This window comes from Myxocyprinus asiaticus, chromosome 33 (genome assembly GCF_019703515.2).
Source record: "Myxocyprinus asiaticus isolate MX2 ecotype Aquarium Trade chromosome 33, UBuf_Myxa_2, whole genome shotgun sequence".
Taxonomy (NCBI): Eukaryota; Metazoa; Chordata; class Actinopteri; order Cypriniformes; family Catostomidae; genus Myxocyprinus; species Myxocyprinus asiaticus.
In genome coordinates this window covers 22,533,125-22,559,781 of record NC_059376.1, presented here as the reverse complement: position 1 = coordinate 22,559,781, position 26,657 = coordinate 22,533,125, and the positions used below count along the sequence as shown (strand labels likewise).

The following is a 26,657-nucleotide window of genomic DNA, read 5'->3' as shown; positions in this document are numbered from 1 at the left end:
CTATATCGACATAACCTGAAAGGCTGCTTAGCAAAAAAGAAGCCAATGCTCCAAAACGGCAATAAAAAAGCCAGACTACAGTTTGCAAGTGCAAAGATCTTACTTTTTGGAGAAATGTCCTCTGGTCTGATGAAACAAAAATTGAACTGTTTGGCCATAATGACCATCATTATGTTTGGAGGAAAAAGAGTGAGGCTTGCATTCCAAAGAACACCATCCCAACCATGAAGCATGGGGGTGGCAGCATCATGTTGTGGGGGTGCTTTGCTGCAGGAGGGACTGGTGCACTTCACAAAATAGATGGCATCATGAGGAAGGAAAATTATGTGGATATATTGAAGCAACATCTCAAGACGTCAGTCAAGAAGTTAAAGCTCAGTCGCAAATGGGTCTTCCAAATGGACAATGACCTCAAGCATACCTCCAAAGTTCTGGCAAAATGGCTTGAGGACAACAAAGTCAAGGTATTGGAGTGGCCATCACAAAGCCCTGACCTCAAACCGATAGAAAATTTGTGGGCAGAACTGAAAAAGTGTGCGCAAGCAAGGAGGCCTACAAACCTGACTCAGTTACACCAGTTCTATCTGGAGGAATGGGCCACAATTCCAGCAACTTATTGTGAGAAGCTTGTGGAAGGCTACCCAAAAAGTTTGACCCAAGTTAAACAATTGAAAGGCAATGCTACCAAATACTAACAAAGTGTATGTAAACTTCTGACCCACTGGGATTGTGATGAAAGAAATAAAAGATGAAATAAATAATTCACTCTACTATTATTCTGACATTTCACATTCTTAAAATAAAGTAGTGATCCTAACTGACCTAAGACAGGGAATGTTTTCTATGATTAAATGTCAGGAATTGTGAAAAACTGACTTTAAATGTATTTGGCTAAGGTGTATGTAAACTTCTGACTTCAGCTGTATATAAGTTCAAAATCTATTGACAGCTTTAGGAATGTCACAAAAATATCAATACATAGATTATTGATCAGCACATTATTTTCTCGATACGTTTTTAAGACATCGATATACAGTATTAACAATAGCCAAGATTTAAATTAAAAGCCTAATTTGTGTGCTTTCCAATTCACTGTCAGTTGGCCTTCTGTTTAATGTGTATGACTACACATTACACAATGTGTTTGAACTTAGGTGTAACTGTGCAAACTTATTAGAATTACAAATGGTGACGTTTATTATGCAATTTCTCTGTATGTTGCCTTAAATAGGTTTCGTATAAGCTGTCAAGCAGCTGTAGTGGTGTGCATGCATTTGTAGAAAATAATTGTTTCTAATTATAGAATGCACCATGTTGTTTGCCCTTTAAGTTCACACTACAAAGCTGTGTTGAGAAATATGTATGAAATATGTATGAAGAGAAAATCTATAGCACAAGAATTAGCCTTATTAATATCTGAAAAAAAGCGTATTTATATCAATACTAATTGGGAAAATTTTCTGATTATAGATGCGTGAAAAAGCCATGATTTTTTTGTGAATTTTAGTAAATATTATGTAAAATATGAATTAAATGTGTTATTTTAATTTCACAGATTTTGTGTATGCCTATCATAGTATTTTGTTTATATTGGCATTATATCGGCCGTACCATTCACTAAATATTGACGTTGAAAAACCATATCGTTCGACCACTAATATATGCAGTATGGTGTATATTGTGTAAAATTAAACATATATAAATATTTATTTTGTTTACAATGCAGACTTTTGTTTTTGTATTACAAAAAATGTGGCACAATTTGTGTACTGTATAGTGTTGATTGTCTGGCTGTAAATGCACCCCAATTTCCCCCCACACACACAAGTTCCATAAAGTACATATGTATCCATTTATCTTGTAACACTATGGGATTAATCAGCACATCTGCATGCAACAGTAGCACACGACACATTCCCCATGCCCAGATGAGTCATGCATTCTGCCCACATGCTGATCTCACCTGGAGGGCGTGATGGGAGTGAGGTCTTTGCCCATCGTCTGAATGACACGTCGGCCCCAAACCCATAATCCAGCACAGATTCCCACTCCACCATAGAACAGCAGCCAGATCGGTGTGGCTGCATCCTGCATCACCCCACCCTGATCGTAGATCATCCACAGGGCCACCAAAGGACCAATGGCATTACTGCAGAAAAGACAATTCAAGCAAATCATTCTCAGGGAAAGTGACTATTGAGATGCTTAATGTCAGGAGTGAAAATCCAGCCCACCGAGGTTAGGATACAAACTTTACAGAGTTTACTCCATATGATCTTTTAAACAACATTTTACTTTTTAATGCAGCCCAATCATGTTTATAGATTTATAACTGTTTTTATCTTTAATCTGGTCTATTCATGTTTATTGATTATAACTGTTTTTTTTTATCTTTAAGTAAATCAGAGTTTCAGTTTTTAAAATGTCAAAATAATCATCTATCAGAGGATAAAGACCTAAAGATTACATGTTGCTCAATTTAAATTATGCCCATGTCTGGATATTGGTTTAATTTTCTTATAAGCTAAATTATCATTAAAAAAAATACATTAAAAAAATACATTTTGTAATTTATTTCAATGTATTGTATACTGTCTTAAATATTTTGTGCCAGTAGAGGTGGTCCAAATTTTTAAAAGCAACATGGTAATAATTTACTGTAACACAAATGTATTTATTTATTTTTATTATTTTCTCCCCTTTTCTCCACAATTTGGAATGCCCAATCCCAATATGCTCCAAGTCCTCGCGGTGGCATAGTGTCTCGCCTCAATCTGGGTGGCGGAGGATGAATCGCAGTTGCCTCCGCGTCTGTGACCGCCAATCCGCGCATCTTATCACGTGGCTTGTTGAGCGCGTTACCGCGGAGACGTAGCGCATGTTGAGGCTTCAAGCTATTCTGAATTGCAGGACACATTGATCATCGATACTTCGAATGCACATTGCGGCCCCAGGTTCGCTTTCCCATCCACGCACAACTCACCACATGCCCCACCGAGAGCAAGAACCACACATTATAGTGACCACAAGGAGGTTACCCCATGTGACTCTACCCTCCCTAGCAACTGGGCCAAATTGGTTGCTTAGGAGACCTGGCTGGAGTCACTCAACATGCCCTGGATTCGAACTTGTGACTCCAGGGGTGGTAGTCAGCATCAATACTTGCTGAGCTAGCCCCCGTAACACAAACGTTAAAAAACGTTTTAAATCAGCCTGGTCTCATGAAATTTACGCGAGCATTGCGACGTTTTTGCAAAACTGAAATTATGTAATTCATTACACCTTTTGCTTGCAGTTTCCAAGTGAAATGTCCTGTGGGGGGCACCAAAACCGAGCAAAATGAGGTTGTAATCAGATGAGGTGTTTAAGGTGAATTTTAGATGCTGGTTTTATTAAGTAAAACATACCTCCCTAACCTTAAACTTTACCTTAAACCTAACCAATAATGTCTGAAAATATAAATGAGAGTTTAACAAAACTGACATCTTAACCCTTAACCAACACCTAACGCTAACTGATAGTGTTTTAAAATGCAAATTCAAAAAAACAAAAACAAAAAAACAACTAAAACAACCGTCACTTTGTGTCATTTCTATGCCACATTCATTTTCGTACGTCTTTGACCGGATTCAAACCACAGTCATCGAGTCCTAAGTCCAACAATCTATCAGGCGAGCTACCAAGCAAGTTAACAATAAAGGAATAAGTGTACTGTGTATAATACAAGTGTTAAAATGTATTGTTTTTCAAATCATGCGTTTAAGTGTTTTGATTTCATAACATAGTGGGTGAGTAATAGTGTGAAAAATAAGTTTTTATTAAGTCATAATCAGCAATTATACTCATCGTTTGTGTGACAATAAATAAAACGCACTGTTGTTGTAGTGCCTCTAGTGTTCATTTAACCAAGAAACTGCAGCGAAACGTAGAAAGCTGCACGTAAAAGTCAGTTTGCAAAAAAGTATATAGAGCAACGTTCATTCTATGAGACCATGTTGTTTTAAATTATTGTGTCCCCAAAAGACTAGTCCTAAATAAATGTAAAAAAAAAAAAAAAAAGAGAGAAAAATGTATTTAAATGAAACACTAAGTAAAAATATCTCAAGCAAATTGTCACCAAAAAAAAAAAAAAAAAACTTTCAGAAGACATTACACTGTTGCAGCAAGCCTACAGAGCTGCATTAGCCTAAACTCATGGCCATGTCTGACTTGTCCTTACCAGTCTGGATATGCGCCAAATCAGTCGTGAACCAGTTCTGTGGCACAGAAACTTGGACGAACTAATGCCAAGGAATGTTGAGAAAATATGTAAGTTCTTTGCTCCTACAGCAAGGTCTGATTCTGAACTTACTAATCACAAAGCTGTTTCTCAAAAGCAGACTACAACACAGACAGGACTTGCAGGAAAGCAAAAGACATGAAAATTTATCAGGAAAAACCTGCCTTAAGATATAGAATGCAAACTTAATCCCTTAAACAATATGGTACAAGAGACAAATTACATGAAATGTTACACTCTGTCTACACCGGGCACATCCGTTGACGTGACGGAACTGCTTGAGGCTGTCTACACTGGGCACATAGACACTAACATTCTAAACCATTTATGTGTGTTGTTGGCGGCAGCAGCAGTGCCAGTTCGTGCAGTGCCAAATGGAACAGGATACCCGTTTACTGTCGGAGCGACGCGCTGCAACAGACACTTCTAGTGTAGACAGAATCATTATATTGATTATAATGGGTTCTATTGCTTTTGACACGAGGCTCGAGTCCGGTGTAGACAGAATGTTACACAGAATGTTAGCCTCAGTCACTAATTACTTTCACTGAATTATAAAAAGATGCAATGAAAGTGAATGGTGACTTTCTGACTAACATCTCCTTTTGTGTTCCACAGAAAAAAGTTATGAATGAATGAATGAACATTACATTTATATAGAGCTTTTCTGACACTATACACAAAGCGCTTCACACAGCGAACAGGAGACTCTCCTCAACCACCACCAGTGTGCAGCATCCACCTGGATGATGCGACGGCAGCCATAGTGTGCTAGTATGCTCACCACACACCAACTATTGGTGGAGAGGAGAGAGTAGAGTTATAGAGTCAATGGATGGGGATTTTTAGGAGGCCATGATTGAGATGGGCCAATGGGGGGAATTTGGCCAGGACACCGGGGTTATACCCCTACACTTTACGAGAAGTGCCCTGGGATTTTAAATGACCACAGAGAGTCAGGACCTCGGTTTAACGTCTCATCCAAAGGACGGTGCCTTTTACAGTATAGTCTCCCCGTCACTACACTGGGGCGTTAGAACCCACACAGACTGCAGGGTGGCCTTTCTAACACCTCTTCAAGCAGCAACCTTAGTTTTCCCCAGGAGGTCTCCCATCCAGGTGCTGACCAGGCTCAAGTCATACGGGGTTGGAACAACATGAGTGTGGGTATATGATGAGACAACGATTCGCTATTGCGAATAGGAGTTTTGTGTCTAAGCATGCAAGACCAGAACTATCTGTTAATATTTATGAATAATATGTTGAGTGGCATACCTGACATCATTCCCACCATGTGCGAACGATCCGAAACATGCGGTGAGGATCTGCAGGAAATGGAAGAGCTGGAAGACTTGAGGCTTGTCCTTCTCCTCTTTATCTTCATCTGGGCAGTCCTCCAGCATGCCCTCTGCAGGGGCCCGGGGCTCCCTTTTATCTGCCGCCAAGTTCACATCCACATCCCCTTCCTCTGCCTCGATCTCCGCCTCTGCCACTGCGTTACAGTAGCTGGAGTAGCTGTCGTAGCGCAGTCGCTTCTTCGAATAGAACACGCTGTCACCCACTAGCTTCTCGCTGTCCTCTGGCGGAGGGGCGCTGGACTCCGATCGCAACATGGGCTGGACTGGCATGCCGCAGATGGCTGCAGTGTAGCACGTGTAGCTGTTGTTGCGACGGAGGTGCTTGTAGTTGTTGTCGTGACGCGAGCAGCTACGCTCATCCTCCAGTCGGCCCAAGTGAATCTTGTGTAGAAGGTCCTTGTAGAGACCTGAGTCTTTGTGAACGGTGTGGTAGACCTGACCATTACTGCGCATGTGCCCATCAAAGCTGAAGCCCCCATTAGACACAGGTGACTTGAGGCAGCCATTGGTCATGGAATTGGTGCGACCTGACAGAAAAATCGGTCCACAACAGTCCACTTGTAAAAATGCTTCTATTTTGCATTTTTCAAATTTAATACAGTTTTTACCCCCCATTATATATTATATTAGCAGCATAACAATTTGAGTGAAAAGTTTAATTAAAAAAATGAACATGTACTTCAGAGATTCTTAGTATTTGGTATGTCCCCCTTTTGCTTAAATGACAGCATGCACTTGAGATGGCATGGACTCCACGGGTTTGAGCAAAACCTAATGATCTATGTTATCTTAGCATGATTTCAGAATATTGGAAAGAGCATCTTGTGACTCACCACTGTATATAAGGTCAAAGCAGAATAAAGTTGACCATTTTCGTCACTCAGGGCCAAGGTCTCTGAGGCATCAGTTGCTGATACTGTAAGATGGTAACCATTAAACTTGATAATCACGTCTTTTAACTCACCGTACACCCTGCCATTGGGCAGGACAGTGCCTCCATTAGCCAGACTGTTGAGTTCCCCTGTGGACTCCTCTGTCAGGGGCAGCACCGCATCATTACTGTTTTTCGCACCTGGAAGCTCTTTAAACACAGGGGCTTCCTCTTCCTCCTCAGGGATTTTATCTAAACTCTCATCGGAGATGCGGGACAGAGCATGCTCTTTCTTCAGCTGACCTGTTTAAGGAAAACAAAGGCAGAGAATCATTGACAAAAACACTGGACAACATGTGTATCAAAAAATGGGATGTTATTTGTGGAGCAGATAAGGGAAAGGACACAAGCTTTGTGAAAGTGGTGAAAAGCTAAAACATTTTTTTTTAAAAACATCGGCAAGGGTTGCTTTACATTATAGTAAGAATATCAAGCAACCATATCCATATGGATAATCCATGCATGAAAAACTGTTATATCAATAAGATTCTCATATTCTTTTGACTAATGAATTTACAAGAGTTTTCCAGCCATTCGTGATTACAGCATTTAGGATTTTTAAAAATGATTTTATAGAGATTGCTCTCACAAACAGCAAATTCTAGCTGAAGAAATATTTTAGAACTAAGCATACCTAGAAAAATGCATATTCCCTATAGACATTTTCATTTGTATGACGATTTTAAAATTCCTTAAATATTCCAGGGTTTCCATGACTTATCCTGAAGATTGCAACTAGGGATGTAGTACCGATACTTCATTTTTGGTACTAACTTTATATCAAAAGTTTATTTTAATTTTATCATCAAAATGGTGTTTAAATAAATTAATTCATTAAACTTTAATCAAATGAAAATATAACAATTCATTTTTAACATAATATTGTATTATTTTTTTATCAAATGAAGTGCTTATATACAGAACCTCATAGCACAATCCAAAATACAACATTGGAGTTATATTTTTTCAAATACAGTGCTGCATAACAAAGCATCACAGATGTTAGATACTGCTTAAGTACAATACAATTACTACTGATTTATTATTATTATTAGTGGTAGTAGTAGTAGTATTACAGTTGAGGAAGTTCAACCTGCCACAGGCGCTGATAATCCAGTTCTACTCAACAGTCATCGAGTCTGTTCCAGGGGCAGACTGGGAAGAGAAATCGCCCTGGGATTTTACAGAAACTGGCCCAATAGTTTTTTTGGGGGGGGGGAAGGGAAATCTGGCGGGGGCTTTGTCCTTTTCTGCATTTCGCTGTCCCCTTTGGCATCACGCATTGCCATTTTGTGGCCCATTCTGCATAACGCGGCGGCCCATTTCAGCTTATCGTGGCCCAGTCGGCCCCTTTTCATGGCCGGCCCATCGGAAAAAGTCCCAGTTCTCCCGATGGCCAGTCCGCCCCTGGTTTGTCCTCTGCACTTCAATAACTGTCTGGTTTGGTTCAGAAGACTACAAAGGACAGTTCGGACAGCTGAGCAGATTATTGGTTGCACCCTGCCCTCCCTTCAAGAACTGTACACTTCCAGAGTGAGGAAAAGAGCTATAAAAATCACTCTGGACCTCACTAACCCTGCCCACAACCTTTTTGAACTGTTACCCTCTGGCCGACGCTTCAGAGCTCTAAGCACCAGAACCATCAGGCACAAGAACAGTTTTTTCCCCTCAGGCTATCCATCACATGAACAGTTAAAACTGCCCAATTGTGCAAGAATTATGTGCAATACACAGCTTAGTCAATTATATTTATTTAACATATCCTACCTCTTCTGTATTACATTCCCTTGCACTGTATATAACAGATTTGTATTTGTACATACGTGTGTGTGTGTATATATTTACATTTATGCATTTGGCAGACGCTTTTATCCAAAGCGACTTACAGTGCCCTTATCACAGGGACAATCCCCCTGGAGCAACCTGGAGTGCCTAAATGCCTTGCTCAAGGACACAATGGTGGTGGCTGTGGGGAATGAACCAACAACCTTCTGCTTACCTGTTCAGTGCTTTAGTCCACTATGCCACCACCACTCCTATATATATATATATATATATATATATATATATATATATATATATATATATATATTTATAAACACACACACTCACACACACACTCTCTCTCTACAGGTCAAACATTTTGAAACACTTGACTGAAATGTTTCTCATGATCTTAAAAATCTTTTGATCTGAAGGTGTATGTTTAAATGTTTGAAATTAGTTTTGTAGACAAAAATATAATTGTGCCACCATATTAATTTATTTCATTATAAAACAAAAAAAGTTTTTGAAATTGATGACAAATAATAAAGAAAAGCAGCTAATAAGTGCCCAACATAGATGGGAACTCATTCAAAACTGTTTAAAAAGCATCCCAGGGTGATACCTCAAGAAGTTGGTTGAGAAAATGTCAAGAGTACATGTCTGCAAATTCTAGGCAAAGGGTGAGTACTTTGAAGATGCTCAAATATAACACAGTTTTGATTTATTTTGGATTTTGTTTAGTCACAACATAATTCCCATAGTTCCATTTATGTTATTCCATAGTTTTGATGACTTTACTATTATTCTGAATGTGACAAAAAAAAAATAAATAAATAAAATAAAATTATAATAAAGAATAAGTGTTTCAAAACTTTTGACCGGTAGTGTATGTATAATACATATATATATATATATATATATATATACACAAACTCAGCAAAATAAAGAAACGTTCCTGTATTTTAAAGATAATTTTGCAAAAATCCAAATATTTTTACAGATCTTTATTGTAAAGGGTTTAAACAATGTTTTCCATGCTTGTTCAATGAACCATAAACAATTAATGAACACCCACCTGTGGAACGGTTGTTAAGACACTAACAGCTTACAGATGGTAGGCAATTAAGGTCACAGTTATAAAAACTTAGGACACTAAACAGACTTTTCTACTGACTCTGAAAAACACCAAAAGAAAGATTCCCAGGGTACCTTCTCATCTGCGTGAACGTGCCTTAGGCATGCTGCATGGAGGCATGAGGACTGCAGATGTGGCCAGGGCAATAAATTGCAATATCCGTACTGTGAGACGCCTAAGACAGCGCTACAGGGAGACAGGAAGGACAGTTGATCGTCCTCGCAGTGGCAGACCACGTGTAACAACACCTGCACAGGATCAGTACATCCGAATATCACACATGCGGGACAGGTACAGGATGGCATCAACAACTGCCCGAGTTACACCAGGAACGCACAATCCCTATGGGCACAAACCCACCTTCGCTGGACCAGACAGGACAGGCAAAAAGTGCTCTTCACTGACAAGTCACCGTTTTGTCTCACCAGGGGTGATGGTCAGACTCACGTTTATCGTCGAAGGAATGAGCGTTACACCAAGGCCTGTACTCTGGAGTGGGATCGATTTGGAAGTGGAGGGTCCATCATGGTCTGGGGCGGTGTGTCACAGCATCATCGGACTGAGCTTGTTGTCAACGCTGTGCATTACAGGGAAGACATCCTCCTCCCTCATGTGGTACCCTTCCTGCAGGCTCATCCTGACGTGATCCTCCAGCATGACAATGCCACTAGCCATACTGCTCGTTCTGTGCATGATTTCCTGCAAGACAGGAATGTCAGTGTTCTGCCATGGCCAGCGAAGAGCCCGGATCTCAATCCCATTGAGCACGTCTGGGACCTGTTGGATCGGAGGGAGAGGGCTAGGGCCATTCCCCCCAGAAATGTCCGGGAACTTGCAAGTGCCTTGGTGGAAGAGTGGGGTAACATCTCACAGCAAGAACTGGCAAATCTGGTGCAGTCTATGAGGAGGAGATGCACTGCAGTACTTAATGCAGCTGGTGGCCACACCAGATACTGACGGTTACTTTTGATTTTGATCCCCCCCTTTGTTCAGGGACACATTATTCCATTTCTGTTAGTCACATGTCTGTGAAACTTGTTCAGTTTATGTCTTAGTTGTTGAATCTTTTTATGTTCATACAAATATTTACATATGTTAAGTTTGCTGAAAATAAAAGCAGTTGAAAGTGAGAGGACATTTCTTTTTTTGCTGAGTTTATATATATATATACACACACACACACACACACACACACTTCTAGTCAAAAGTTTTGAAACACTTGACTGAAATGTTTCTCATGATCTTAAAAATCTTTTGATTTGAAGGCGTATGCTTAAATGTTTGAAATTAGTTTTGTAGACAAAAATATAATTGTGCCACCATATTAATTTATTTCATTATAAAACTAAAAAAGTTTAACACAGTTTTGATTTATTCTGGATTTTGTTTAGTCACAACATAATTCCCATAGTTCCATTTATGTTATTCCATAGTTTTGATGACTTGACTATTATTCTAAAATGTGAAAAAAAAAAAAAAAAAAAATATATATAATAAAGAATAAGTTAGTGTTTCAAAACTTTTGACCGGTAGTGTGTGTATATATATATATATATATATATATATATACACTATATTGCCAAAAGTATGAGCGAGTTTGGTGTGGAAGAACTTGACTGGCCTGCACAGAGTCCTGACCTCAACCCGATAGAGCACCTTTGGGATGAATTAGAGTGAAGACTGTGAGCCAGGCCTTCTCAACCAACATCAGTGTCTGACCTCACAAATGCGCTTCAGGAATAATGGTCAAAAATTCCCATAAACACACTCCTAAACCTTGTGGAAAGCCTTCCCAGAAGAGTTGAAGCTGTTATAGCTGCAAAGGGTGGGCCGACGTCATATTAAACCCTATGGATTAAGAATGGGATGTCACTTAAGTTCATATGCGTCTAAAGGCAAATGAGCGAATACTTTTGGCAATATAGTGTATATATATATGATTCTTCTGATTCTGAATATTACATAACTTTACAGTAGTAATACATTTCTGTCATATTTCTTTCCAATAAATGTAGCTCTTATTTTGAAGCATTTCTGTGTTGTTTTGACCAAGGAGCTCTGACATTATGACGGCAGCTTTCCACTCTGGAAAAGCCGGTCGCACTCAAAGTCATTATTATTACACACAAAAGGCTGCTATTCGATTAAATAAGTACAGTATGTACTCTGTATGTGCCTCATGCTACAGTGTGAATTTGCACTGTTTACTGTCATCTGCTACAAACAGAGTGTGCGATGCTCATGACTAGGGCTGCACAATTAATTGAAAAACTAATCACGATTACGATTACAGCTGCCACGATTATGTAATTGTCAAAACAGATGATTACAGCGTTCAATTTAAGTCTGCTCCTGTTGCGTCAAAGGTTTCTATTTACAATGTGTTTTTGCAGCGGTTGAGTATTCTAACCAATCACTAACATGTCCGTTGAGCAATGAAACGGCAACGGCCAATCAGAGCTGCTTAAATTAGTCCTCCGTCCTATCAGTGATGACAACTGTCTGAATACCCAGATGCTTGCTTTATGTTCCACCTCTGTTCGTGGTGGCACACGAAAGTTAATACTGAAGAAACATCACCTGACACTCGAAAAGAAGCTGTAGAACAAGAGTGAAAAGCACTCTGGAATTATTTTGGATTCATTGCATATTGCACCGCTCGCTTTGAACGTAGATGTTAAATACACTGCAAATCAGCAACACGACAAAACTAAAACACTCCCGTTCTAATCAAGGCACAGACGCGGTGTAAATAATTTATTTATAATGCTGATTAGACAGCTTTGTTTTTAATGAGAGCATTTGTGAGAGTGCAGAACTTTGTGTGGAGCGTCACTGAGCTCGCATCGAAATGCAGGTCTCAAACAGTGTAAACCTGCAGTGAGTGACAGCAGTCATTGTAATGGGAGAGTTTGCCGCGTTGCTCGATTTCTGTGTACAATTTATTAAAAATGTAATAACAGTTTTGTTTTGTCATGTTAATAAGTTAGCCAATGTGAATTTGATTTGCACAAAATAGCAATAAAGTAATTCAGCTTAACTGTTCCAAGTTTGTTTTGGAGGTGTAGCCAACAAAGAATATGGCATGAATAGCATATTTCAGGAATCACTGTCATTGTTATTGCGTCTGCTCTAATAAGACCCATTTGTCACGCAGCTGGTATTAGTAGATTTAACATTTTCATGAATCGCACAAACTCCGATTGCAAATGACTGTTTTTAATTTCCAAAGTGCAACCACTGAGGCCAAAAATGATCTAACTATGATCTTACATGAACAAGATCACCACTGAAGATCTAACGGGATGAATGGTCCCCTGTCTCGCCACCAAAGGGCTTACTGAACGCAGTAACTTGGTCAATTTAAATTGGCTGTTAATAAGTTTGAATATTGAATATGTTATATTATTTACTGTACGTGGACTAATAATTTAAGCAGTAATTTAACAATAATTTAATTTATTTTATACTACAGATATCCATTTAAAATAAAAAAAAATTTAGCCTAACATTAACAAACATTATTACAATATTTAATGCTTAAAAGATGCTTAAAAGAAACATTGAAATCGGCTACTCTGAAGAATGGCACTGTTGTTTAATTTGTGATGTCACAGTAATTTAATATTTTAATCAACATTAATAATCACGATTACAATATCAAGGGCAATAATCGACAATTATGATTTTTACTATAGTCGTGCAGCCCTACTCATGACGGTGTTTTCCCTGTATGAGCCAAGGAGGAGCTTTAAAGTCGCTTAAAAATTTGTTTTGACTAACCATTATCACCTCACACTTGAGGGTTATTGTCTTTGCATGAAATAGGGAATAGGAATGATAACTTCTATATGAGACATGCTGACGCCGAAGTTGAATGAAGGAAAACTCGCTGGAGTTTATTTATATTTTTCTGCAGACTGAGGTTTCTTGGATATACCGCTCGAGTAAGTGTTCTTTATTCTTTATGCTTAGCGTACTGTGATTCAAAATGAGGACAAATTAGCTTCTTCTCACTCGTTTCACATTCATCTGTATTTGCACAACGGTTCCAGCCTTGTCCTAACGTAAACAAAGTCCCCGTCCAACATTTTTTTTTCTTCACTCAGAAATACGTCACAATACAACAAAGTTGGTTATAACTTCCGTTTCATGGAGACTTTAAGAGGTATGAGCAGCCAGCGTCAGCACAACACTGTCTCCACACATTCACAAGCACTCACATTTTAATTACATGCAAACTATATATTTATCTCATTAAATCACAGCTTTTGCCATTAAATATTCTCACTAGGACATAATGTGATTTTCATTTTTAGGCTGAATCTTTACACAGACATTTGTACGTCAGATGGTGTCAGTATTTGGTATTGGATAATTTTTATGACTACCAGTACATGAGCGCGGTATCGGACTTGATACCGATAGGACATCCCTAATTACAACTATTTCTATCAAATCAAACAGTGACAATAACACAACAGTTAGTTAGTTTGAACTTCACTCATAATGAAGTAGAACTGATGCCTATAAAAATCCAAGGAGCCAAAAATGACTGATTTCACATATATTTAATGTCTCACAGGTAGCTAAACCATACTAAGAAATGAGCCCTCAATATGAAGACAAATATAATAAAGCTTGCAGTGGCATTGTGCATGTATCTATAAAGGAAGTGATGATCCATGAGTGAAAATAGTGCTTTAACTTTTCATTACATTAGAGATTTTCACATTTTAACAAACAAAAACACTTGTGCAACCATTCGTGCATTGAGTAAAAAGTGCAGAGTATGTACGAGGTCATTGTGACTTTTTAAAACAGTGCTGTTCTCAAATAAACAGCTTCAGTTTATTTGCTTTTCATTTATCTCAGCGTCAGTCAAACTCAACATGGGCCCTCAATCCAGAGCCAACAAAAGATTGTCCCCAGCAGAGCAGCAGATGTTAGACAAATCCTTCCCCTCCTAAATTGGTGCAGATACCTCATGCAGTCACATCACTGACTTTTTCCAAAGCTAGATTAGAAATATCATCTAAATTAATGGCCAGCTGTCACTAAGAGCAAAAACATTAGGATCACACAATCTCTACACATGAAGTCACTATTTACAATTAGCGCTCTCACACATTTGACCAATGAATCCCCATGACTTTTCCAGGCATTTGTGATAACTGTATAAGGATTTTTAAACCTCATTTTATAGAGCTTGCACTCACAAAGAGTTTCCACTGTGATTAAATATTTAGCTGAATATAACTAGAAAACTGTAAAAAAAAAAAAAAAAAAAAACTGTAAGCAAAAACAAAAAACAAATACACTGGTGGCCAGAAGTTTGGAATAATGTACAGATTTTGCTCTTATGGAAAGAAATTGGTACTTTTATTCACCAATGTGGCATTCAACTGACCACAATGTGTAGTCAGGACATTAATAATGTGTAAAATTACAATTATTATCCTCTGGTCTGATGAAACCAAAATGTAACTTTTTGGCCATGATGACCATCATTATGTTTGGAGGAAAAAGGGTGAGGCTTGCAAGCCGAAGAACACCATCCCAACCGTGAAGCATGGGGGTGGCAGCATCATGTTGTTGGGGTGCTTTGCTGCAGGAGGGACTGGCGCACTTATTCCTCAAAACAATGATTGACTGACTAGTTTCTAGAGAAATCTGTTTCTTTTTTGCCATTTTTGACCTAATATTGACCTTAAGACATGCCAGCCTATTGCATACTGTGTCAACTCAAAAACAAACACAAAGACAATGTTAAGCTTCATTTAACGAATCAGATAGCTTTCAACGGTGTTTGATATAATGGCAAGTGATTTTCTAGCACCAAATTAGCAATTTAGCATGATTCCTCAAGGATAAGGTGTTGGAGTGATGGCTGCTGGAAATGGGGCCTGTCTAGATTTGATCAAAAATGACTTTTTTCAAATAGTGATGGTGCTGTTTTTTTACATCAGTATTGTCCTGACTATACTTTGTGATCAGTTGAATGCCCCTTTGGTGAATTAAAGTACCAATTTCCTTCCGAAACAGCAAAATCTGTACATTATTCCAAACTTTTGGCTGCCAGTGTATGTGTATATATATATACACACATACATGCACTACCAGTCAAAAGTTTTGAAACACACTTATTCTTTATTATATATTTTTTTTTTTTTCACATTTTAGAATTATAGTCAAGTCATCAAAACTATGGAAAACCATATATGGAACTATGGGAATTATGTTGTGACTAAAAATCCAAAATAAATCAAAACTGTGTTATATTTTAGCATCTTCAAAGTAGTCACCCTTTGCCTAGAATTTGCAGAAATGTACTCTTGACATTTTCTCAACCAACTTCTTGAGGTATCACCCTGGGATGCTTTTTAAACAGTATTGAAGGAGTTCCCATCTATGTTGGGCACTTATTGGCTGCTTTTCTTTATTATTTGGTCCAAGTCAAAACTAATTTCAAACATTTAAGCATACGTCTTCAGATCAAAAGATTTTTAAGATCTTGAGAAACATTTCAGTCAAGTGTTTCAAAACTTTTGACCAGTAGTGTTTATAAACCCACACATTTGAAGTCAGAAGTTTACATACACTTAGGTTGAAGTTTTTTTGTGTGTATGGGGGGGGGGGATTTTTCCCCTTTTTCTCCCAATTTGGAACGCCCAATTCCCAATGTGCTTTTAAGTCCTCGTGTTCGCGTAGTGATTCGCCTCAGTCCGGGTGGCAGAGGATGAATCCCAGTTGCCTGAGATCGTCAACCCGCGGATCTTATCACATGGCTTGTTGAGCATGCTGCCACGGAGACATAGTGCTTGTGGAGGCTTCACGCCATCTACTGCGGCATCCACGCTCAACTCACCACGTGCCCCACCAAGAACGAACCACATTATAGCGACCACGAGGAGTTTACCCCATGTGACTCTACCCTCCCTAGCAACCGGGCCAATTTGGTTGCTTAGGAGACCTGGCTGGAGTCACTCAGCACACCCAGTAAAACTCATTTTTTAACCACTCCACAGATTTCATATTAGCAAACTATAGTTTTGAAATGTCCTCTGGTCTGATGAAACAAAAATTGAACTGTTTGGCCATAATGACCATCGTTATGTTTGGAGGAAAAATGGTGAGGCTCGCAAGCTGAAGAACACCATCCCAACCGTGAAGCATGGGGGTGGCAGCATCATGTTGTGGGGGTGCTTTGCTGCAGGAGGGACTGCTGCACTTCACAAAATAGATGGCATCATGAGGAAGGAAAGTTATGTGGATATATTGAGGCAACATCTCAAGAAATCAGCCAGGAAGTTAAAGCTCGGTCACAAATGGGTCTTCTAAATGGACAATGACCCAAAGCATACCTCCAAAGTTATGGCAAAATGGCTTAAGGACAACAAAGTCAAGGTATTGGGGTGGCCATCACAAAGCCCTGACCTCAGTCCGATAGAAGCGTGTGCGAGCAAGGAGGCCTACAAACCTGGCACAGTTACACCAGTTCTATCTGGAGGAATGAACCAAATTTCCAGCAACTTATCGTGAGAAGCTTTTGAAAAGCTACCCGAAATGTTTAACCCAAGGAAAAGAAAGTCAAATTTAGGACAATAGTGAAAATATCTAACACAGACATCAACAACACCTTAAGCTATGAGACTGCGGGAGGGAAGAGGACAGTACGTACTTGCTATTTTCCTTCTCATCCAGGGGCAAACAAAAATCCAGACCAGACCGGCACATACCAGTGCACCAGCCAAGGTAATGAGGGCAATGGCCCAAACAGGGAGCATCTCCAAGCCCAGTACTACACAGGGTAAAGAAAGAGCGTGTGAGATGGTCATAGCCATTAATACACTCTGTTGTGACATTTACAAACAATCAATTTTTCATACAAATTTTTGTTTTACTTTACATGAAAATCTTTATCAAAAACAATGTTCTAGATGTGGCATACTTGTGGTGAGATTCAATGGCACTTATTCAATTACAACAAACAAACTCTTGTTAGATGCTATCACTTTAAGAGTGAAATGGCTTACAGGGAGCTCCAGTGTACATGATGGAGAAGGTGTTGATTCCAATGGTTGAGGCATAGAAGAGGGGCAAAGCGCAGAGACCATTAGGAACAGGGTCATCCTGTAAAAGACAACACAGAGAGAGCTTCAGCTCTAAACAAACCATAAAGATTTAACATTTCCAATTTTACATTTACTTCTCTTCTTTGTCCATTAAAGAAATAGTTCACCCAAAAATAAGAATTCTGTTATCATTTACTCACCCTCATGCCAATCTAAACCAGTGTGCAATTACAATAAATGAGGACTGGAGTTTTCAAGATTCTAAAAGAACACAAAAGCATCATAAAAATGATCCATAAAAGTCATCCATCCAAAATCAATTAGTCTATGGAAAAATGTAATGGAATTTTTACTTCCGGAACCAGACTGTTGCGCTCTATTGCAAGACTTCAGAAGATTTGAAATATAGCGTCATATGGACAAAATAGGTCATCTACTTCGTCCATATGACGCTATATTTCAAAATGCACAAGTTTCCATAGACTAACTGATTTTCAAAGATAACTTGTAAACATTTCAAGACAGCCCTACCTTGAGCTCCGAGGTTATTCATCAATGGTAAATGTTTCCGTTGAAGCCATCCGTCTGCATTATTTCAACCTCATTGTATAAATAGCGTGTTTGATAGCGGAATTCCTGGTAAACAACTACATTACCCATGGTACAGTAGAGAACAGTTCACCAATCAGAGAATCTGCCTCGGAGCGACCACCCACTCCCTTGATGCACTGTGTGTGATGTAATCGAACTACTTATCTAATTGTACATATCAGAATTTTTGGCAATAAACATAAAATATATTGTTTCTATACTTATGATCAACAACCTAAAATCAATAGTTTGATATATTCCCATTGTTTTGTTTTTTTTCCCAATCATTCGCAATCCTTCATGGGATTGTAGTTTGTTCCCTCATGAAAGACGGTAAGTACGCAGCCTTGTACCTCTGTCTTTTTGTCTGATTTTCAAGTAATTTTTGCCTCAAAACAAAGTCTGTGATGTTGTGATTAACCTCCGAGCTGGTTGGTTTGGTTCGGTTCATGGCTTAGAGCTCTTTTATTTTATGAAAAGCCTATGGAAAAAAAAAAGAATGGGAAAATACCAAAATACCAGAACCCAGACGCTGAATAAGTGGGTGGGGCACTGTTGCGCTCCATAGTTTTGGGTGAGAAACAGGCCGTTCACGAATCAGACATTGCTACTTCTCTCATGAACTCTCAAGAATGTGCTAAGGAGAGAGCGAGGGCAGATTTATAGTAAATAACAACTTTTATGATGCTTTTGCATCCTTTTTGAAGCTTGAAAGCTGTGGACTGGAAATTAATTGTATACCAGTACATTCTTTAAAATAATTTTGTTTTTGTTTTCAATGAACAAAAGAAAGTCATACAGTTGTGGAACGACATGAGTAAATATTGCCAGAATTTTAATTTTGGGGTCAACTATTGCTTGAAAGTTCATTTTAGGGTCACAAAATTTTGCAGTTACAAGAACAGCTCAGTGGTTTGTAACCATTTTTGAGCGATGCACATTTAAATGTTAAACACAGTGCTTCTGTGGCCACAGGCAAGAATTCATTTCCAGGCTCCTAACTCGAAAAGGCTTAAGCATTTAAGTGTTTACAGAACTAGAGTCACACCAAGCAGACATTTGAAAGATGTGAACTGCTGTCGATTGTGACTCATTCACTGTGCCATCACAGATGCTGTTGTAGAGCTTTTGTCACAGTAAACTAAACAGCCACAGGCACAGTTATTTGGGAAAAGCTGAACGTGTTGTTAAAGATAATAAAAAAATCTGAAGTTTTATATGCACTGGTGTTTGACTGGTCTATATCCGGTACAAATATTTAAGTGTATAAACCACACGAGCAAAATGCTTAAGGCCCGTCTGAGCACTTTGGCAATTTATTCCCCCATCTTGATGTCAAACAGGTGTAATAGCCATTGATGACTTTGAACTCACCTTGTTAAGAATGAAATATCTAATGAAGAAGAAGAGCAGGCCAGACATGAGACCAGACAGCAGAGGGGAGATGAACCATGAGGCAACTACATCAAATAAATAGCAATTACAAAATCAATAGTGTGCCAAATATAGATGACACATTATGCAGCTGGAAGCCATCAGAAAACATTAAATAAATTACACGTCTCAGTTACAAGGAAATTTACAACAAAAATGAGATAATGCCACTCCAGAGAAATTATATATAAACACATTGCATTAAAGAGATAGTTGAAAAAAATTCTGTTGTCATTAACTCATCCTCATGTTGTTCTAAAATCACTTAATGTTAAGCAGAATGTTAGCCTCACTGTTATTGTATGGAAAAAAGATGTACTAAAAGTGAATGGTGACTGAGATCAACATTCTGCCAAACATCTCCTTTTATGCTCCATTGAAGAAAGTCAAATGGATTTGTAACAACATGAGGGTGACTGAATAATAACAGAATTGTCATTTAGAGTGACCTTTCTCTTTAAGAATAAAACTTGACATTAAACAATAAAAAGAAAAATGAAACCATCCACAGAAACAAACAATGCAAGGGTTATATCGGGCACTCAACTGCATCAAAACAAAACTAGGCTTTTAAATACCTTTTAAATGCAAATAAATACCACATTATAATTTTTAATGCATTGCATAATGGAACTTTTACCAATTTTGACCAACTGCATCCACTGCACTCCCTTAGTGCCAATAGCAACCATGGAAAAGCCAATCGTAGATCCCACAATGCAATGAGTTCCAGAAATGGGCAACCTCAGAAAAGAGGCAATGAGCTGCCAAACCGCAGACCCTGAAAGAGAAGGCAATATGAGTGGGAAGAGGAGCAAAAAAAAAAAAAAAAAAAAATAGCTTTCAACCATATGTTCTCTTCTGTCTTCATTATATTCTTTGGACTGGATAATATTCAAAAAGCATTCCAATGTAGCCATTCTCTTCAAATTAACATTTAAAAATAAACTCCCAAAGACATAGTGGCCCCAAAATAGTATTTAGACTCTTTAAGGGATAGTTTATAGAAAAATGCATATTCAGTCTACATTAATTCAACCTCATATTGTTCCAAACCTGTATGACTTTGTTTTCTTTTGTGAAACACAAAAGGTGTAAAGACAGTATGTTAATCTCAGTCACCTTTCACTTTTAATTGCATCTATTTGTCATAGAATGAAAGTGAATGATGACTGAAGTTTGGAACAACATGAGGTTGAGTAAATGATTACATCATTTTCATTTTTGGGTAATCCCTTTAAGCCATATGTACATATGCATTTCAATGCATTAAATACCAAAAATTATCAAATCAAGTAGCATCTACAAACAAATTATTTTAGACTTCACAGAACTAAAGTCACTTTTTTGAGCCATATTGGTGATCACGTTTTAACAGACTTTTTAACTGATCCCAAGGTAATTTTTAATGGATGCATGAATCCTCAAGTTCACACAGGTGTCCCAGCAGAGTAACCACAGGTGCAGTTCAGCATGTTAACGATGGACAAGTTCCACTAAGTTTGACAACCAGAAAGTGTCCAAATACTTCATCTTTATTTTAAGCAGTATATCTCTTTAACCTAACAAACATTTTTCTTGTGAAATCATTAGTTTTAAGAGTGTGCTTGTTTTTGTGCAAATACTTTTTTTGGGCCACAGCTGGTTAGGTTTAGTCTGATCATATAACTTGTCTTTCTTTCAATCATCCATTCAATGTAATAACTTGGAATCTTCATCCTAAAAGTAACTAAAGTATAAATAAATAAAAAAATCAGGCATCAACTAAGATTATCTTACAGCTCTCTCCACAACCAACATGTGATCAAGACTCCCAGAATCTGGCCGCCTACAGTGAATAAACAAATGCCTCGCTAAGCTTCTCCATCATTAATCTTCACAATGATAGGTTGAGGTTTCAACTTTAAATGATCCATTACTTACCGACCATGGCGCTGACCTCTCCTGCCATCAGCACCGGCACAGTGTCATTGTACAAACTGACATCTATAATTCCCTTCCGTATGGTTTCCCCGACCTTTGCACCAAGAAGCATGGAGCCCAGGGTCTCAAATATGGACGCTAAGATACAGGCCTGGCGCAGTGTCACCACTCCTGACCCGACTGCTGTGCCAAACGAGTTTGCCACATCATTGGCCCCCACCGAAAATGCCAGGATGAAAGCTATAATGAAGCCGATCACGACCATCCATAGGTACGGTTCCAAATCCATCTTGCCGTTTCTTCGTGCAAAGCTTCCAAACGAATCCCAAACAAACAACTACAAATAATTGAAGTAAGGTTCTGTACTATGAAAGAAATTCTCCTTTGCACGTTTTTTTTTTTCTCCCAACTTCCCCAGGCTAAAAGAGTTCTTGGGGGAGAGGCACACTGCTAACTAAGACGTTTAACCTCAGTCTGTGGAGTGCTGAGCAGTGTAGGCAGGAGAGAGCATTCCATTGTTTGGCCCTCTTAGTGTCCTGTCCACCAAGTAGCCTTCAGCTGTCAAAACAAGAGAGACAAGGAAATAATTACACAGTATTCGCACATTCTCTTATAGATTCCATAATGTAGCCGATAAAGACCATGGGAAATGGAGAGTTGGATAGGCAGGTGGTGGAGAGATCAAGGAAAATAAGAGATAAGACAAGAAAATAATTGAAGAAAAAAAAAAAGTTTGAAATTAGACATTAAAGAGTTGGGATATTTTAACCAATATTTTTTACAGGTATTTTTAACAAATATTTACATTTTTCCATTTAAATGACTATTGGTTATTTAATATTGGGTTTACCGATAAAGTTAAACATAGCCAAAAACAAAGAAAAACTCACACTGTGGAAGACAAATTGTGCAGTGTCATTTAAAAAAAACAAAAAAACAAAACAAACAAAAAAAACATTTAAGCTAAATAAACTAAATTAAAGGGTTAGCACACCCCAAAATGAAAATTCTCTCATTTACTCACCCTCATGTGTATACTTTCTTCAGCAGAACACAGACGAAGATTTTTAGAAGAATATCTCAGCTCTGTAGGTCCATAAAATGCAAGTGGAAGGTGATCAGCACATTAAAGCTCCAAAAAGCACAGACAATCATCCTTTTCACTTTGATTACTTGCGGTCGCTCTCCAATGCATGTCCATGAGGGGATTAGTAAACAATTATAGTGAAAAGGATTTAAATATTGATCTGTTTCTCACCCAAAGTGATCGTATTGCTTTAGAAGACATTCATTTAACTATTGGAGTCCAATGGATTACTTCTACTCAATTGTCTGTGCTTTTTGGAGCTTTAAAGTGCTGATCACCATCCACTTGCATTGCATGGACCTACAGAGCAGAGATATTCTTCTAAAAATCTTAATTTGTGTTTGGCAGATGAAAAAGTCATACACATATGTGGTGGCATGAGGATGAGTAAATGATGAGAGAATTTTCATTTCTGGGTGAACTATTCCTTAAAGAGGTCTTGTCAGATCTGGATGAATTTGTCAATAAGAAGAGAGGCTTGGAAACATTTCTAGTAATTATTACGGTGAAAATGTGGAAATGTCCTACAGGGACATTATATATAATGCTGAAATATAAACCAAAGCAAGATCATGCTTTATTAATGCCTACTTTCGCTATTTCATAACTTTTAAAGTCCTTTGTGGATTCTTATTTCAGTGTAGTTACAGTTTTCAGTGTCGAAAGAATTTAGATCATTAGTTCTGTACAGCAGTACCGCCACTCCCTAAACGCAGAGTATGCAGCCTGCGTAGGGCACCAACCCTGGTCACAGAACACTCACTGTGTCTGAAACCACCCCCTATCCTCTATATAGTGCACTTTTTTGGGTGTCCGTCATTTTGTAGGAGTGTTTGAATTTGAAGGGAGCCAATCGTTCCCTACTTTTATTCACTCATTCTTACCCACAATGCACTCTAATTTCTAGTGTACATTTGATATACACTAGACGATGGTTAATTGCCCATAATCCACCATGGGGAAGACGTACAAGCTGGGAGTTTACTGCTTCCTTCACTCCTGCAATGTTTTATTTCATGCTGAATGTATTAAAATTACTTTTTGACAAATCATTACTTGATTAAAATTACATAACATATAGAGAGGCAAAACATACAGATACATTTTAAAATATACTATTTATTTATATTTATACAGAATTTTGTAATTAGGCTGAAGAATTCTTTATTTACTAAATAATTCACTGATGTGACATTATTTTAACTCAGGAAACTGCACACAGTGGAAATGATAATTCTGTGGATGATTTAAATATTCTGTTATAACATGTAGGTTATGATAATTTGGTCGGTTGAGGGCGCTATGCACCCAGAAACGTTACCCAACTTGTATTGGAGTTTAAAGATACTAAAGTATAACAAATAAATACAATAAAGTACATTAGATAAAATGTGTTTACTCTTTATATTAACATATATTATTCGCAATACGATCGCCTGACGCCCGCACATCTCTCACGCACATGCCTCGCGCCCCTTGCTGTGAACGCGCAGAAATGCTGTCTGTTCGCAGTCCAGTTGTCAATCACGTGAACTGCAGAGCAAAAGGCATTTACACTTAACTTGGATGTTTACATGGATTTATACAGTTAATCAGCCTGAAGTAGGGTAAATGCATAAATACGGCTAATGACATGCAGGACAAAGCACACTGATATATTGCTGCACTGATTTAAAAATGTGCACTTAAAAATTTATATAGAGTCCAGTTACAAAATCACCCTGAAAATGACCATCAAATTACACAGAAAAGTCTGCGTTAGAAGTTGGAGCTGCAATTTTAATCTTGAAATATCTGCTTGTCTTGGTGTTAAATGAAGGCATTGCATTGTCAATATGCAGAGCGAAGAAAGTGTTTCACTTAGAAGAGTTTGATGCTGCAGCAGTGATGGACTCGGCTTGAGTGATAGTCTGTGACAGTGCGCGCAGCTGTGAACTTCCGCTGTCGTAAAAGTCCCATTCAAAAATCTCTTAATAAATTACACATTAACTAAAATTAAACCTAGTAATGTAAAGACAGGAACGCCGCCCATTGTAGCGAAGTAAAAGTTTAATTTTTTCATTAGAAATTTACTTGAGTGAGATTAAAAAGTACCCACTTTTAAATCTACTCTAAAAGTAAAAAAAATTCAAAAAAGTTACTGAAGTAAATGTAACAGAGTAAATGTAGCATGTTACTATCCACCTCTGTATATAACCAATAACGAATGCAATCAAATTGTGCTAGTGCTAGCTCAACTGATAGAGCATTACACTTGCAATGTAAAGGAACAGAGTCCAGAAAAGCACGCGTCAACACGTCAGCCGAAAGTGTCATAGCAGCACCACAAAATGATATGGTTACTTCAGCAACTGCATTTTTCATGCATATTTGTTTATGACACTATCGATAAGGTTAGGTTTAGATTTTAGGTTTAGGGTAGGGAGGTAAGCTTTGTTGATTTAAAACTCGATACAGCATTCACCTTAGAAACCACATCTGTTTGGTAGAACATTTGACTTGCTTTTAGTGCCACAGTGGACATTTTTCCTCTGAACTGCATACGTGTAATAAGCCATGTAATATCATTTTGCAAAAATTTTGCCACAGTTCATATTTACATGAGAGCAGGCTGTAAAAAGATAACTTTTTAAGTAGTTCAATAAGCTATCTTACCTTGCCAATAAAAACCTATAATGACTGATTATCTGCAGAAGGTGTGATTCGATTACACTAACCAAATTAAACCAACTGAATGTGTGATTTCTGCCACAGCATTTTAAACAAAACTTTTTACCTACACTAACAGTGCAACTTAACTATGAATGATACCAATTTTTTATTATTATTATTTTTTGATTAGGTTTATATAGACTTGGCATGATGTTTCTGGTTAAAGGCATCACTTGTAAGATGACCAGATCATCCTCACCACAGGACATAACTGAAATATAATGCACTATATAAAAAGATCACTGCTCAAGCCTGATACTGAAGTCAATTCGAAGAGGGAAAAACTGCACATTCTTCCACATCACTAAATATTTTGTATAGTGGGAATTATATGTAAACAGTTGGAAAGCCAGACTAATACATTCTCAAGGTATTTACCGATTGTGTTCAAGAGTCTCGTGAACAGTAACACCTCACATAGCAACATCACATGACTGTTGACTTTTTGACAAAGAATGGTCTGTTTATTAGGTATTAGTCAACATTGGGTATCGTCAACACAAAAGTTAAATAAAAAGAACACAAGATATACGAGAATGTCAGGAGCCTCAGAACAGCTCATCCATGTGCAGCAACACAGACTGCATGCTCAAATATTGAGAAATGCACTGATACACAAAAATAACAGCTTCCTTAAGGTGCTTTTGAGGTTTTTAGTATGCATTCAAAATTAGGCTCAGACAGAATGAGGGACAAAATAAATATTCTAAAAACAAATCCAAGCAAAGGATGTCGGGTATTTTTTGGAAATAAAGCACTCTTGAGATATAAATGCCTCATGTATTTTAAAACAATGAATTAGCCTGATTATATATATATATATATATATATATATATATATATATATATATATATATATATATATATATATATATATACACACACATATATACATATATATGACATACTGTAGCCTGATATATCCAATTTTTCCCAAACACTGATGCAAAGTCAAAACACTGATACAGCCATGTGACATCAGGACAGGGTGATAAGCCGACACAATCTGGATGAAATAGGACGCTTCTAACCTTCTCGGAAATATGAGTTCTATTGGTTTTTGGCCCTTTAGCTCTCTTGCAATCTGTGTAACAGCTTTGGCGATTCATCTACCGACAGCTCCTGACAAAGCAGACAAAATAGCTCATATTATGAGAAAACATCCAAATATTCAAAGAGCTTTTACGTACTTGTATATTAACAATAATCAAATATTATTTACAGATTTGTTTGTATACTTTATGTTTGAACTTTTATAGAATGTAAGAAATGCAATCAGTGTGATTCAAAATCCAATTATTATTTTCATCTCATGACTCACCTATAGGGTTAATTCACCAAAAAATGAAAGTTCTGTCATTATTT

At 37.9% G+C, this 26,657-nt stretch overlaps 1 protein-coding gene across 4 annotated transcripts in view; it reads right to left on the bottom strand.

Moving 5' to 3' along the window:
* The window catches only part of LOC127424335 (sodium-dependent phosphate transporter 2-like), a 67,724-nt gene that overhangs the window by 15,448 nt on the left and 25,619 nt on the right, over positions 1-26,657 (bottom strand). For all 4 annotated transcript variants that reach the window (XM_051669418.1, XM_051669419.1, XM_051669421.1 and 1 more), the window contains exons 2-9: positions 21,494-22,051; positions 20,211-20,351; positions 19,511-19,596; positions 17,507-17,603; positions 17,152-17,271; positions 6,602-6,811; positions 5,555-6,164; positions 1,964-2,149 (exon numbers count right to left, since the gene is read on the bottom strand). In XM_051669418.1, coding sequence (XP_051525378.1) covers positions 1,964-2,149; positions 5,555-6,164; positions 6,602-6,811; positions 17,152-17,271; positions 17,507-17,603; positions 19,511-19,596; positions 20,211-20,351; positions 21,494-21,782 — 1,739 coding nt within the window. In that variant the 5' untranslated portion in view covers positions 21,783-22,051. The remainder of the gene's footprint in view (positions 1-1,963; positions 2,150-5,554; positions 6,165-6,601; positions 6,812-17,151; positions 17,272-17,506; positions 17,604-19,510; positions 19,597-20,210; positions 20,352-21,493; positions 22,052-26,657) is intronic.